The following is a 14,676-nucleotide window of genomic DNA, read 5'->3' as shown; positions in this document are numbered from 1 at the left end:
GCAGAAGCAGATAAAAAGGTTAAAACATTGAAACTGTGGAATAAAGTATACTTGATTAAGCGGGAGTTAACGTGAAACATGAAAAAATGCTGTTTTGAGTTCTGATGAACTATCCAAGGTTGTGAGGAAATGTAAAAGGAATACGGAAAAAAAGCCAAAGAACCTTAGACCTGTGATAGTGATCTCAGCAGGCAGAGGCAAGATGAAAGATATTAGATTTTTTTTTTTCCCATATACCTGAACTAAGCAATATCAAAGAAAAGATTTTTGAAGGAAAAACTTCAAGTGCTACTTGTCCCTTGCAACCTGCTGAAATCAGTTTGCCAGGCATTAGTGTAAGACTGTAAACCAGCCAGGCAAGGGCCCTGTCTTCAGGGAAACACTGTGTTCTTACCTTTGTGGCTGGTTTGAATGGATACTTTTAGATGGGAGAATGCTGAGCTGTGCAAAAGCACATAAAGAAAGAAAATGGAAAGAGTTTTGGAAATAACAGGGAAATGTACCAGACTGAATCAGATTAAAAGTACAGAAGGACAGAGCAAGGCCAAGTGACTTTTGTAAATCAAGGGAAAAGCTTGATTTACAAAAAAGTGTTCTCTGCTTCCCTCTTGCTTTTGCTGCTATTCTGAGATACCTAGAGGTCCCATTTCTTTTTGGAGAAAGATGTCATGTTAGAAAATAGGTCAGAGAAAGGAGCTCTTAAAGAGAAAAGAGATGCTTGATAGATGCAGATATGGTAGGTATTAGCCAGCACACCTCAAGTTTGGGGTATTTGCTTCACCCTAATAAAAGTTGTCTGCATTACAAAACCACCGCACTTAATTCTGTCCAGCTTGATTTGTAATGCTGCCTTTGCAGAACAGGTGCTCAAGGATAAATCTTCCATGACTAATAAATGCCTCTTGCTCTTGGCTCTTTCAGGTGAGGCAGAGATATAATGTAGATTCAGCTAATATGCAGACCTGGCAGAAAAATGGATTGTTTTCCTGTGTTAGGCAAGTCATCAGAGGAGATACTTGACACAACTTAATTGTAGGTGTGGTTGAATACATAAGGTAAATTCTTTCTTTTTTTTTCCTCCCCAGATGACTCCTCTTCTTCCATTTCATAAATTCATATTTTTTAACGAGAAAAGGCAGCAGATGCTATTCAGTACAATGTTCCTTGTCATATAGATCTGCCTTTTTTGGTGCATTGCTGCTGTAATAGGCCAGTGTCAGCACTTTTAAGAAGGTTTTCTGCATACTATTTTCACTCAGGGCACTGTAAATTTCTCTGGAAAATCTATGAGAATCAATTAAGTAAATGGGAAAATAGAATGCTTGTAATTAAGATAATCAAGCTACATGAAATCTACCCTACTAGTGCTAATATCTGTATATCTCCAAGCTGTCTATTAATTAAACACCATGTAAGTGTTGCAATTAGACTCAGGCTGCTTTGGTGGAAACAAGAGAGATGAAAACGATTGGAGGGGTTTTGCTGTATGTGAAACTCTTGGTTGCTTTAAAGCATCTCAGTGCGATTTTTAAGGTTGCTGCATTGCTGCAGACATTCCTGGGATGCCTGAGGACTCTATGGAGGCTTCAACTGCTTCTGGTGACCACTTTGGTTTGCAAAAGCTACCTTTCTTCTCAAGGGTGGGGTTATTTTACCCTTCATTTCATTAATGAGTTTGAGTTTTGGATATTGAGCTCCAAAGCCAGTGGAAAAGAGGTTAGATACTTTGTTCTATGGAGGAAACTGCAAAGGGGAGAATGGGGAGAGATTAATTTTTCTGACATTCTTACAAGAAAAGGGACTTCTTCCTACTTTTGTGTTATTTTGGTTTTTTGCTTTTATTTTCAAAAGTTTCCCAGACCTCCCTGAGAGACAGAACAGTTTCTTAAGATATGTGTGTTGGGAGACAAAGGCTACATGAGATTTACTGGGTAATCTGAGTGTACTCAGACTGTGATTCTTCATTTATTTTGTGGTGCTTTGTGGGGTGTGGGGGAAGCAAAAGGCTCTGTCGTGGTCACTATGTCTGTGAGAGACCCGGGAGGACCCCTTCCCTCTGTGTGGGTGACCCAGCTGGTGACACAGCAACTTCCAGCAATTTCATTGTGGTGTTATGAGATGTGGGGTTTGGGACATTTCTCCTTTTCTCCTGTGTGCAGCTTTTGATGGCTGCAAGCCCACATGTTAAGACACCACGCAAGTAGCAGAAGAGCCCTGCTGAGGGTGTCAGAAAGCTCTGCCACCTCAGACTGGCCAAACCTGGGTCTCATTGGCTGGGGATGCCAAAGCAGCTAAATAGGGGAGAGCAGAGGATGAACCCCTGTGCTGCTTTGCCAGATATTGCCATGGCTGCATTGATATTACTGCTTTGAAGTTCAGAAGCTTCAGATGAAGTAGTACACCTGATCCGTGTGGACATCAGCCTGATGAAGTTGTTGCACAAATAATGAATAAAAGTAGTATTTTGTTATGTTGGGGTTTTTTCCCATTTTTTTTTTTTTAAATCTGCTTTTACAGCACAATATTCTTCCTCATGACAAATGAGCCAATTCAGTGACACTTGTTTTCAGGTAATACAATTTACTTTTCTAGAAAGAGGTGAAGAAGAAAACTTACAGGCAGGACACCTTCCGTTTTTCACTTGATTTTTTTTTTATTATTATTTGACATTGATACAAAAAAATAGTATCTTGATTAGCAGCTTTGCTGGCAATCCCACAAAACTGTAAATAATACATTAATCTAAAAGAATGTACTCCTACAGACACTACAGATAAAACAATATATACAATTTAGACAAATAAATACATAAGTACAGCCAGTCATATATAATGATACACCTAAATTTCGGTTACTGTTGACAAGCTTTTCTAGTTAATTACACTCTTCATTTACAAATTGCCATTGCCATCTACATTATAAAGACAAAAAACCCTCAAAGAATCAAAATTGATTGTTAACATTATTATTAGGAAATGTGGAATATGAACCTTGAGGCTTCTGTTTAAATACTCTCACAGTTTTAGCAAAATAAAAAAAGGAAAAATGCTTTTGTGAAAAAATTCCTCCTAAAGAGAGGCACTTCCCCCCCAGCTGCTTCACTCAATGTGCTTTTTTCATATGCATTTTGGAATCAAAATGTGATTACAGTCAAACTTTTGAAGTGACTAGAAGCCAGCATGTTTAACCAAGTCGTCATTTGTCCCATGCCCAATGAAACAAGATGACCTTTAAGTAATGTAAATATTTCTTTGATTAAAGGAAGTCTATTGAAAACATTTGTTTCTTAACAGTATCCCACATGGCACAAATACTACTGAGTGGAAGGGAAAACTGTCCCTAAAAGTAGATGTATTGCTACCTTTCCATATCTAGGTTCCAATAGTGAAATTTCTGAGCAAAGTGAAAACAATAAATCTAAGTGTAACGAGCTGATGAAATCTAATACCAGAAAATTAATAGAAGTAGAAAATTAGGATTTTGTTGTGTTGTTTTAAATTCACTTGACAGCAAAAGAAAAAGTATCTTGTACATTCAAAAGTTAGGGCACACATGCTTAAGGCTCTTGAAACACTGGACAAATATAATGCCTCACTCAGCTCCATGCATAACAGAATCCTACATAGCAAGCAGACTGACACATATATACAGCTGAATACAGAAGAAAATGCCTTAGAAATATGTACATCAGTTTCAAGATGAACATTTACATTTCTGTTGAAGGTCTGTCTATTTATAAATGGCAGGAAATACACTTTTTCAGATACTATTTTCAAGGTGTACCTTGCAATTATTAATGCAATCTACTTGTATTAGGAGAAATTCAAGGCTACCATGCTGCTTGAGCCCTGAGGTATCTGGATTGGGAGCCCTGCTGTCCTCCTGGTTACTGAGCAAAGGCCACAGAAGCATCAGCAGAAATAAGGCAACCAAATCCATTTGTTTGTGATTCAGAACCCCCAAATTGCTGCACAGTGCAGAGGGATAGCAGAAGTGATTGCAGCCTGCGGGTTCAAATTATTACAAAATATGTTCTGGGCAGGATGGCATCTGTGCTATCTGATTTACCCAGGGGCGGGGGATGAATTCCTCCCGCATTTCCATTAATAAATAAGAATATTATGGGACTTGTGTAAGGAAATCTGAACTTCACCCAATCAGCGTGTTATATAGTCACTTATGCAATTAGTTGCACCTTGGAAGTTCTGGATTTAATAGGGCATAGCAGCTTTAATAAGGACTAGATCAACCAGGGAAGGATAACTCTTTAATTATGCTGCAAGAGATTTAGTGTTCTTATAAAAATTACTGGGGTTTTCGTTTGGATTATTTTTATTTATGAAGGGTACACAAGCTCCTGTCGACAGTAACTCCTAGGCTGCCTGTTGTGTAGCTTCATCTTGAGATAGATTTGCTCGAGATGGCTCCTGCTAGTGCCTTAAAAGCCAGGTACACTTTACCTTATTTACAAGTCATTTCTTTTGAAATGCTAGTGCTGCATCTGTGAACAAGACTAACAATTTGCCATGAAACTGCAAAACTTTTAGGATAGCATCTTCATTCCTCTGTTACTGTTGTAAAGTGCTGTGTACGTCTATGGCAAAATCAGGTCAAAGTTTCCCTTTAAATTCTTCTTCAGTTAATTTCTGACAACTTTATAGACATTCTGAATAACATACAGACTGAATAGTTTTGCATATGTTACACATAATGCCAGCTGCAATGAATGAGACTCTGTGTGTGCTGAGCATGGTGTGAGTAGTCTTCAGCTGATAATATATGTGGCGAGTTTTGTTGTTTTTTGTAACTTGTGTGTGAGTTCTTCATTCCAAGTTATTTGCTGAGCAATATCATATTTCACCTCCTTGTTGTAAGGTGGTACTGAATAGAGATGGCCTGAATTTATCAAAGAGTTGTCATGACATTTCATAAACATTCATATTCAAAATACATATAAGCATGTTATGAAACTTGAATAAATCTTGTGTACTTGATCTCCTGAGTGGGACCTCAGTGAGTATTGACTGTGATGAGTAAACTGAGGACTTTGAAAGGTTTTTAAAAAGGATAGAGTTTGCGTAGTTTTAATAGTTTTTTCCTTAAAAACCCTCTATGTTGCTGTGAAATTTGTAGATACATGTTATGTATTCTGTTGTATGTCCAGTCAACAGAAAATTGATTGCATTCTTTTATTGGACTAAATTCCTCTTTTCTACACCATTAAAAATCTGTTAGAATCTTGTTTCTATATGTACTGCAGCAAAAAGTAAAGCTTCCCCTTAAAAAGCTGCTTTTCTCTTACTTGTTTTCAGGTAAATAGTGCACTGACTGATGTTGAAATATACTGCTTATTGACACTTTTAGCATTCAGTATAATTATACATTGCTATTCAAGGTGTTTAATGGAGAATCCATTAAAACTAATGAGAAACATTGCCTTGCTTTGAAATTAAAAGTTAAGATATTCATGCTTTTCTCATATATTTTAAAGATATTTTTTCATATGTCTCCCCTGCCTTATTTCACCTACAGATTTACTTAATTTTTAAATTGTTTTACATATTTTATGGGCTATTTTAAGAAGTGTAAAGAAATGGGTTATTCTGAAATAATTTAAATAAATGCCATTTGGTGGTTGAAAATATATTTCAGTGTGTGGGTTTGTTTCTAAGGCAAATGAAACTTTGATGTTCTTACCTGTCTAAATTCTGCTATTACACCATTAGTAAGCTATTTGGGAATTGCACACGTACTATAAAATACACATGTCAAAGTAGGTATACAAGTTCAGTGCAAATGTTTGCTGCTTAATTTATTAACAAGGCTCTAAATAGAGATGGTTGTAGGGTGTCAAAAGAAGAATAAAAATATGTTTGTAATTCTTCATTTCTTAGAGCCTGAGTCTTATCTCATAGGCTGGGGTGTGAATTGTTAAGCAGCTCGTATTAGTTTATTACTGTCCTTTTACACACAGATGCAAGAACGGATATGTGCAATAGATGATAATATACAAAATCTGAGATTTGACTCCAGATTCTTTCAGTTGGCATAATGTCCTTATGAAAAAGAGCCTGAAGTTTGTAAACCAGTAGTCAAAGTGAGAATGAAAAATCAGTCATTAAAAATCCTCTCACAGTTAATATCCCACAGTTTAACCTGTAAATCAGCAGATCACTTTGTCAAAAAATAACCAAACTCAACCAAAACTTTAAAAAAGGTATTTACATCTGTAAAAATCTTAACATCTAAGATGTTTCTTGCTGGACATGTCATTCCAAATTCTGTGCATTTCTTCTGGTGTTATCTGGTGCACTGTGATCACCCTGCGGTACCTGCACAAGCTGTAGGCCATTTTCCAGTGGTTGAAGCCACTGTTTTGGAAGGGGTGAATGCCCAGCTTCCGAAGGCAGAGTCCAACGTACACATCTTCAAGGTGTAGAAGTCTGGTATGAAGGGAGGTTTTGTAAATCAGTTCTGCTACATCAGCTGAAAAAATGTAGCCGGTGCCTGAACAGAAGGGTGGGTAATTGCTGTCGGGATACAAATCTCTGGGCATGTACCACTTACTGCGAACATCTCTTATTGGTCCTCCATTTATAACATAACCTGTGAAGTACCTTCTCCTTGGCTTGGTGTTAGGTTTGAGCAGCTTATAAATAAGATTGTCCATATTTACAAAAATATCACTGTCTGTCTTCATAACATACTTCGCTTTTGAACAAAATGTTGCTACCCACCTCATCCCCATCAATGTTTTCAGAGTGAGGTTATGGTAAGAGTCGATAAAATCTTCCACAATAATGTCATGAAAAATTTGGCTTTCTTGCTCTACCATTTGATTTAACACAGGATCTGCATTTTTTCCAAGAAGAAACAGTGTGGAGATTTTAATTCCTTTGAAGTTGTTTTCATCGCCCCATGTTTCCCGAATGGCTTGCCTTGCATCAAACTCCTTGTGAGTCGTACTGATAAGAATGACCAAGAACGGGGCGCTCTTCTCACATTTGCTGGGTTCATTGATAAGGAAGTCAAATGAATGTGGATTTATAGGTCGAGTTCTTATGTTTCCAAAGGAAACGTTTTTTCTGGCTATGGATATGCTGCTGACCTGTCTGTGGCCCGTGTAGGAAGAAGTAGGACGAGTTATACTTAAGTACCAAAGAGCACTTGCCCAACAAACTACTGTCAAAATGTATAAACATGAGACCTTTGAAGCCATTGTTCCTCTAGCTCTTCTATTCCATGTGACGAACCGATAGCCTTTGTATCGTGAGTGCACCTGTGTCCTGGAGAGGCAGCATAGTATTAATGAAACTTGAAAGTTCGATATAGAAAAGTAACTCTGTAATCATTCATGGATCTCAAATAGGAGCTATTAACCCTGATGATACTCAGCTTTTCTTCTTTTACAAGCAGCGGCTTCCATTTCTTGGAATTTTCTGTTATTTCTGAAAAATATGAAGAAAAATTTTCCATTGCAAGACCATAAAAGCCTAGGGCACAAAAAATGAGCTTATATATGGTTGGCCATTAATAAGATGTCTTAATGTATTTCTCAGATATTCCTTTTTTTTTCTTATGAGGTACCAAAATGCAATGTAGTGTACTGGAATAGAGCAGTGTAACTGATGTAATGCCTTTATGACTGGTAATTTCTCACAGATGGTTTTATATAAAAGAAGATAAGCATGCGTAGCATGTTGACCATTTAGATAATTTTAAAGGTGTATGAAAATAATGGTTTCTAGCATTTTCTTGCTTCTTAGCATTTCTTCTGGCCAGTCTTTCAAAATGTACTGTGGAACATTTTAAAATTATTTAAAGAATGAAAAATAGTGTACTTTGTTCTAGGACTGGCAGCATCTGTGGCAGCTATGCACACAAATACTTACAAATCTAATTTGGTCTAAATGTTAATGTGTGTCCTGCTAACAAGAACACACTTTGGTGGAAATCAGACAGAATGGAACTGACTGGGAAAGGTACAGAAGACAGAGAGAGAGAGAGATATGTGCTGTCTTACCCATTCAAAGATCAGCGCTCGAGTAGACTCCATAAAAGCCTAAAAATAAATTAACACAGTTCAGTTATTCCTATTGGTTTCCTTCTCCTCTCCCCCCAAAGCAGTCTTTCCATGAGCAAACAATTTGTGGGCCACATAAGATGAATCACGATGGCAGCCCAGTAATGGTGGTACTTCACTGGCTGCTGTGCAGAGAGTTGCCTGCCTGGACAGGGTTCTGGCACTGGCAGCCCTGTCTTGGGCTGTTCCAGTCTTGCCTCCAGCATCAGGTATCTTGAGACTTTCCTGGATGGAAGGAATGTGTCAGCTCTGAACCTTCCATTGCTCTTGGCAATTTTGCTGGGAACCAGTTCAGTTTATCATAATTTTGTGGAAATGAGACAAGCTGCCTCAAGCCTGCCAGCTCAGTGCTGACTCCTCCAAGGCACATCAGTAGCTGGAGAGTGCGTGTGGGCTTCACCTTCCTGAGTTTTACTGTTGCATTACTTCAGAGCTAAAGGATAGTAGAAGCATGCAACAGAGAGGCTTTTTGCAACTCTCAGAAATATTTAACATTTACTTTGGATAGAACAAAATATGTATTCAGATAAAAAGATAGAAGCCTTGTCTTAGAAACGTCCTCTCTGATTTCACACCACTCACACATTGCAGTCAGACCCTTGGCAGGCCATCGGAATGAAAGGACTGTTAGGTACCCTGTGCATTATTTTACCCTGAAGTTTAAGAAAAACAGAGAAACAACCTGAACATTTGCTAAATCTATACAGACTGTATTCTCCTTATAAATTCTTATAGCTAGTGCTGTCCTGCTAGTCTTCATTACATGCACTTTTAATTATTTAATGACCAGAACTCACATGCTGCTCTTCCCTTTCACAAACTAGGGTAATGTGAATTTTTTGCCTGTTTCAGAGCTTCATCACTTTCAATTAGTTTTGCCCCATAACTGGGGCAATTTAATTAGCTAGAGGTGGGTTGTGATCTCCTTCATTGCTTGTCACAGGACTAAGGGTTTGCAGTCTTTTCCCACCAAGCAGTACCAGGAAATGTTTGGGAGTAGTGCATTTAAGTGAGACCTTTAATTGCTCCACAGGGCTGCAGAACACAACAATCTTGGCAGGGCAGATACATGTACATCCTAAATAAATATGGTTGTGATAAATTTATACACAGAGCTACTATAATGTCCAGAGAGGGCATGTATCCTGCCTTAAGAAAGTGCTGTGATACATTTCTAAGAAAAGCAAAACCCATCCCTGGTCCGGTAGGTTGGTTGTGTTTCCTGCTTCACTGTGAAGCTCTGCTAATGCTCCCACTGGGAATACCAGTGAGGAAAACCACCAAGTGCAAAAAGCCATAATGTAATGAAGGCACAAGAGTGTGAAGTCTAGAAAACTGCGTTAATAAAGAAAGAAATACAGCAATCGTGAAGTGGAGCTGTAGAGCGAGAGATACATTGTCAGAGTGTTTAATGGACTCCAGCATTAAGGTCTCACAAGTAGGTGTAATATTCTGCTTATGATGTATTATTTTAGGAAACTACATATTGCATTATCTAAAAATGTATGATGTTCTGCATACACATACATATCCTTTTCTTTCAAAAGGATGGTGCATTAGCTACCATGAACACTGTGCAGATATCTGAGGGAAAGGAAAATTGTAACCAATGCCTCTTAGAAACTGCAAAATTACATAAAATTGCTTTTCAGTCCAGCAATGTCACGGCTGTGATATCCAATCTTGTGTGCTCTGAAAGGATTAGAAGCAACAAAACCTTACTCCATTTTGAAAAAAGATTCTGAGCAGTTGTAGGGAATTTTTTTCTCAGTTGTGAAATCTATAGGTAGCTGTGTGGGATGAATGCTTCTTATATTGGCCCTTGGATTGCTGGGTCTTGAAACAAATTTCTCTTTTTCTGTTTTGTATTTGGTGGTTTGGTTTTTTTTAAATTTTTTTTAATGTTTTTTAATTTTTTTTTGTTTACTTTGCTGTTTAAAAGAACAATAAAAGTTGAGATGGTTTGCTTTGGTTTGGAGTGTTCTACACCAACCCTGCAGAATTTTTGACCAAAGTGCAGGTGAAATGGTTGAGTGCACAGGCTGTAGTTTTCCTGATGAATGAAATTTTACATTTACTTATTTTTTTAGGAAGATTGAGGGGAAAACCAAAATGAGAGCTCCCTCTTACTTCAGCTCTTGTTAGGAAAAGATGTAAAAATTAAAGTTTACTTGAGCTTTGTGCTATACACGGGGAAGAGATTTGAAAGAAAAGAGAATAATACAATACCTATATAAATAGCTAATGCAATTCGCTGAGAAGTCTTGGTCTGTAATTTAAGTGGGATTATTTTTGCCTCCAGGACTGATCTCACTTCTCTTTGTAGGATCACAAAGGGGTTGAATAAGTAGCTATGTTGTGTATTTTTTTGGTCACAGGGCAAATGCTCCTACAGGTTATTTCTGGTAACATTGGTTCTGCCCAGTAATTTCAATAATGTGTATTTTGTATTTGTATAAGAAAATACCTAGCTTGATTAGGCTGGGAAATGTGAACTAAGCAGTGAAATATTTACTTTGTGATGATTTAGCAGTCATGAATTTCAGAGGTTGCCAAATTCTGTTATTAAAGATGATGCTAATCAATCAAGATCCTAAACAAGCAACTAACTCAGGCTTAGCTGCAACAGAGGAATAATTCTAGGAATTTTGCAAAATTATTCACAGTATCAAAGTCTGTGACAGCAGACCATTTTGTTGTCATATGTTGTGACCTGTAATAAATTTACAGCCTTGTGGGACTTGTATATCAAGGATATGAATTATATGGAGTGAAATCAGAGTGTAAAATTAATGTACTCAAGTTATAGTGAATTAAAAATTTTGTGTTAATTACTCATTTGAAAAAGAGGAGTAAAGTGTGTGAACTCAGATCACTATGATCAGACTAATGACTGAAAGCACTTCAATGCCCAAGTTACTGTACTTCCTTTAGCAGTTTGTCCAAAAGTTATTCAGAATATTTTTAACCTAATCAATCATATCAAAAGTTGCCTTCAGTATTTAAGTGTGCAGCAAATTCATTTATATATTGTATTCTAACCAGGAGGATATGGGATGTCACAGGGAGAGTGGAAAGCTTTTATCAGCTTTGGATTTTGTCATTTGGAATAGACTATATCACATTTGGGGATAATTACACAGGCAAAGGAAGGTGTCATGTCCTTTCCTTTCTTATTTCGAGTGAAAGAAAGCTTTCTAGCAGGACAGTAGCAAGGTTTAAGCTCTTGGATCCTTGTTTTTAAAATTGTTTTAATTCAGTCTATCTCTTTTTATAACCTGGTAGTCATACTATAAGTAATAAAAGACTCAAGCATTGAGGATAGACAATGGCAAAAAGCAAATGTTTAGCATTGTGTTTCCATACTGTGACACAAAGTTGTGCATTTAAGTGCACTATTTACAGCTCGTGCTGTGCAAGCCAGAGAGGCCAGCCAGTCGGAGCACAGAAAGCTGGACTGTGTAACTTCTGTAAGTAATTGTCTTGATGAGGACTGTATTTGCAGCAAACCTCTTATGAGCTGACTGCACATCAAGAGTAATCCTGCAGATAATGAGCACATTTGAGAATCTTGTTAACTGTTCATGGGCAATTTTCAGGCAGATGCCAGATGAGCTCAGCTAACATCACTCATCCAGGGCAATATTTTGCCAATATTTTGGAATGCTGCTGTCTCTGTGAGAGGCTGTTGATCTCTCTTTCAAGAAAGCCTGTCCTAAGTGCAGTTGCATTAATGTGTCTAGATCACAGTGGAAGCGGGTGATAGAAGCCGCAGCTCTTGAAGCCTGGCTGGTTGCCATAGCTGTAATCCATGTGTGGCACTGCTGCTGAGGGAGGTGCTGAGTGCAGGCAGGCAGGATGCTGGCTGAGTCCTGGGGATGACCCTGGATGAGAAGTCAAGGGAGATCACAGCTGTTCATCCTGACACCCAGGAGTCTGTTAGGCAGAGCACAACTGAGTCAAATTAACACTGTGCATCTCTGCTAAAATATACCTTTTCCTTTCCCTGGAAAAAAGAGGGACTGCAGCTGCTGAATTATTTAGTAAATGTAGCAAACTCTTCTAATTTTCCCTGAAGAGACATTTTTGTAAGTTTTCTATGATGAAGGCTTTCATCTGTATATAGACCAAGATGCTGAAATGTCTTCACCGTTTATGAAATCCTTAAATTACCTAAGGAAAAGTCTGTGATTATTACTAAATCTTGTTGAGAAGATAATTATACTGAACATTAAGAACACATCTACATGGAAATCTGGGGATCTGTTATGTTCTAGGCTGTATGTTTTCATAGTGATTTCTGGGGGAAATTTTGGACAGATGGCACAGGTGATTTAGCAGAAGATTGCAACCTCCTTTCTGGGAACTTCATTTAAAGTTTCTTATATATTCTAAATGCTTATTCTGCCTGGGTGTAATGGTTCTGAAACGAAATCAGTGCTGCAAAGAAAGACTTTCTTCTCTATAACATTGTGGAAAGGGGCTGTAAGAGATGCAGAAGCCACAGTCTTGGGCTGAAGGGAGGAAAGTACAAGCATTCATTCAGGTCCATGTTTTTTAGAAAAATAAATTCTTCTGTTTAGAAGGTTCATAGCTGTCATATGTTAAAAGAAGCTGGCTTCCCTTCTCTTCCTCAAAGATAATGAGGACAAATATTTTCTGGACCATTCCGTGTTCACAAATATATTGATGATAGGCTTTACCCTAGGCAGCACCTGAATGTGAAAGCAAATATTTGCACAAGTGCATATTTCACAATAACAGTTCTCTTTTCATGAATGGTTTTTATTGTAGTTCATCATTAAATTGAAGAATTGATCTCTGGAAATAAATATGGTATTTATAAATTATTTTTCAATATTTACTACCTCCTAATGTGCACGAAAAGGAAAAATGTACTGTCCCTTGGGGAATCTTACCAAAAGCTTCTATAGGGAAAATGCAAGTTATAGAATTTTCAGCAAACATGCCTGTCCTACTGAAACTTCCCTAATCTTTAAAGAGCTACTGTAGTCTTTTAAGAGTTAAACATTGTCTACATGAAAGTAAATCCGCCTGAGTGACTTTTCTGTATTTTCCACTTCAGAGTTTTTCAATGAATCTATCTCTATAAAACCAGGATTTTCTCTTTGTTTTGAAGAAGTGCTGAAACAGCCCACATAGAACAACTAAATGGCAATTTAATTGCTTTCGTTCTCATGTTTAAGAACAAATCATGCAACTATTTTTTCTTAGCAAAATAATTTGCAAGTTAAAAAGCAAACAGTGTTCACCATGACTAAGCTGTGAAGTAACAATTTCAATTGCAGAGAATGAAACTGTTGAGAGAAATATTTAGGAATATTTTGATTAACAAAACCAGCAGGTTTACCATGACTGAGGGGAATGGAATACATTTCTTGTTAGGAAATATGAGCATGGCATGAAGGACCATTCCTTGGCTGACATTGTATAGAGGTGGGATCTCAGTGTTGGTTTGAGCAGCTTTTCTCACTGGCTTGGTTTGTGCAGCAGGACCATTATAGCTATAACTTCCCCTTCACGTTTTACAGCTCAGGAAGTATTTTCTATGCTGAAATCTTTCCCCTGCTTTCTCTAAGCTAACCAGGGGGAAAAAAAAAAAAGTATGATTCTGTAAAGTCTCATATTCACTTGACATTGAAATAGGGTTTTATCCCATTTGGCACATCTCAACATTCCATTTTCAGTAGCCCTCTTGCTGTTTTGGTCATATTTTAAAACCAACTTTCTCTGTCACAAACATAGGATGACTGTGACCATTTAGTCACTGGTGGTATCACACAGCTGATTCCATGTGGAGGAAGGTGAAAGGACAGACCAGACAGACCAGGAATGTGGGCACAGGGGATTTCTGAAGTTTAGCAAATCAGCTGTGCTTGGTCAGATACTAATCTAGAATGGTTATTAGATTTTACTCAACTCAGAATAATACTGGAACTTGAGACATGCCAGTCAGGTGTTCTGTTCTGCTGTAATGCTGATTGTTAGTGATTTACCTGCAGCCAGTTCATGGGAGTTTTGCTGCTGTCTTCAGTAGAAGGCGTTTCAAGCATTTATCGTTTACACTAAGTAAAAGGGAGAGAAAAGAAATTAGAAACAGAAAATAAAAGAGTCGAATATTTTAAAGCAGAAATCTTGTTATTTTCTTTATCTTTTCTTTTAAATCACCCATGAGATGTCAAGGACCAGATCTGTGCATTTTCCCCCATGAATGCTTTTCAGAAACAAATTTAAAAAACACTGTGGCTTCGTGTTGTGATAGGTGATTTGTGATCAATTTACATCAATTATGTCCTGTTACATCAGGAATGTGTAAATTGCATCTCAATATCGTTATAAACTGATGCAAATAACACATTTCACTTTGGGTTACCATAGCCACAACTGTTTTTTTTTTTTTAAGCTATTGTGCTGTGTTCTAGTGTGAAATCTCACAGCAAGGTTCCTTAGTTCATGTCACCACCAAATTGTTTACATTTAGTGAAAGTTTAGGACAAGAAAAAAAGAAAAAAAGCTTTCAGTTTATTAAAAAAAATCAATGGGGAAAACCTCTAGAACTGCTTTAATATAGA

The 14,676-nt window shown here is 37.5% G+C and overlaps 1 protein-coding gene across 2 annotated transcripts in view; it reads right to left on the bottom strand.

Annotated features, from left to right (window-relative positions):
- Positions 1-2,657: 2,657 nt before the first annotated feature.
- B3GALT1 (beta-1,3-galactosyltransferase 1) overlaps positions 2,658-14,676 on the bottom strand; it is a 175,521-nt gene continuing 163,502 nt past the window's right edge. For both annotated transcript variants that reach the window (XM_041473257.1, XM_041473258.1), the window contains 3 exons: positions 14,101-14,169; positions 8,024-8,062; positions 2,658-7,448 (listed from right to left, as the gene is read on the bottom strand). In XM_041473257.1, coding sequence (XP_041329191.1) covers positions 6,239-7,219 — 981 coding nt within the window. In that variant the 5' untranslated portion in view covers positions 7,220-7,448; positions 8,024-8,062; positions 14,101-14,169 and the 3' untranslated portion in view covers positions 2,658-6,238. The remainder of the gene's footprint in view (positions 7,449-8,023; positions 8,063-14,100; positions 14,170-14,676) is intronic.

This window comes from Pyrgilauda ruficollis, unplaced genomic scaffold, assembly GCF_017590135.1.
Source record: "Pyrgilauda ruficollis isolate IOZ18807 unplaced genomic scaffold, ASM1759013v1 scaffold3, whole genome shotgun sequence".
In the NCBI taxonomy this organism is placed as follows: domain Eukaryota; kingdom Metazoa; phylum Chordata; class Aves; order Passeriformes; family Passeridae; genus Pyrgilauda; species Pyrgilauda ruficollis.
This window is presented reverse-complemented; position numbering and strand designations above follow the sequence as displayed.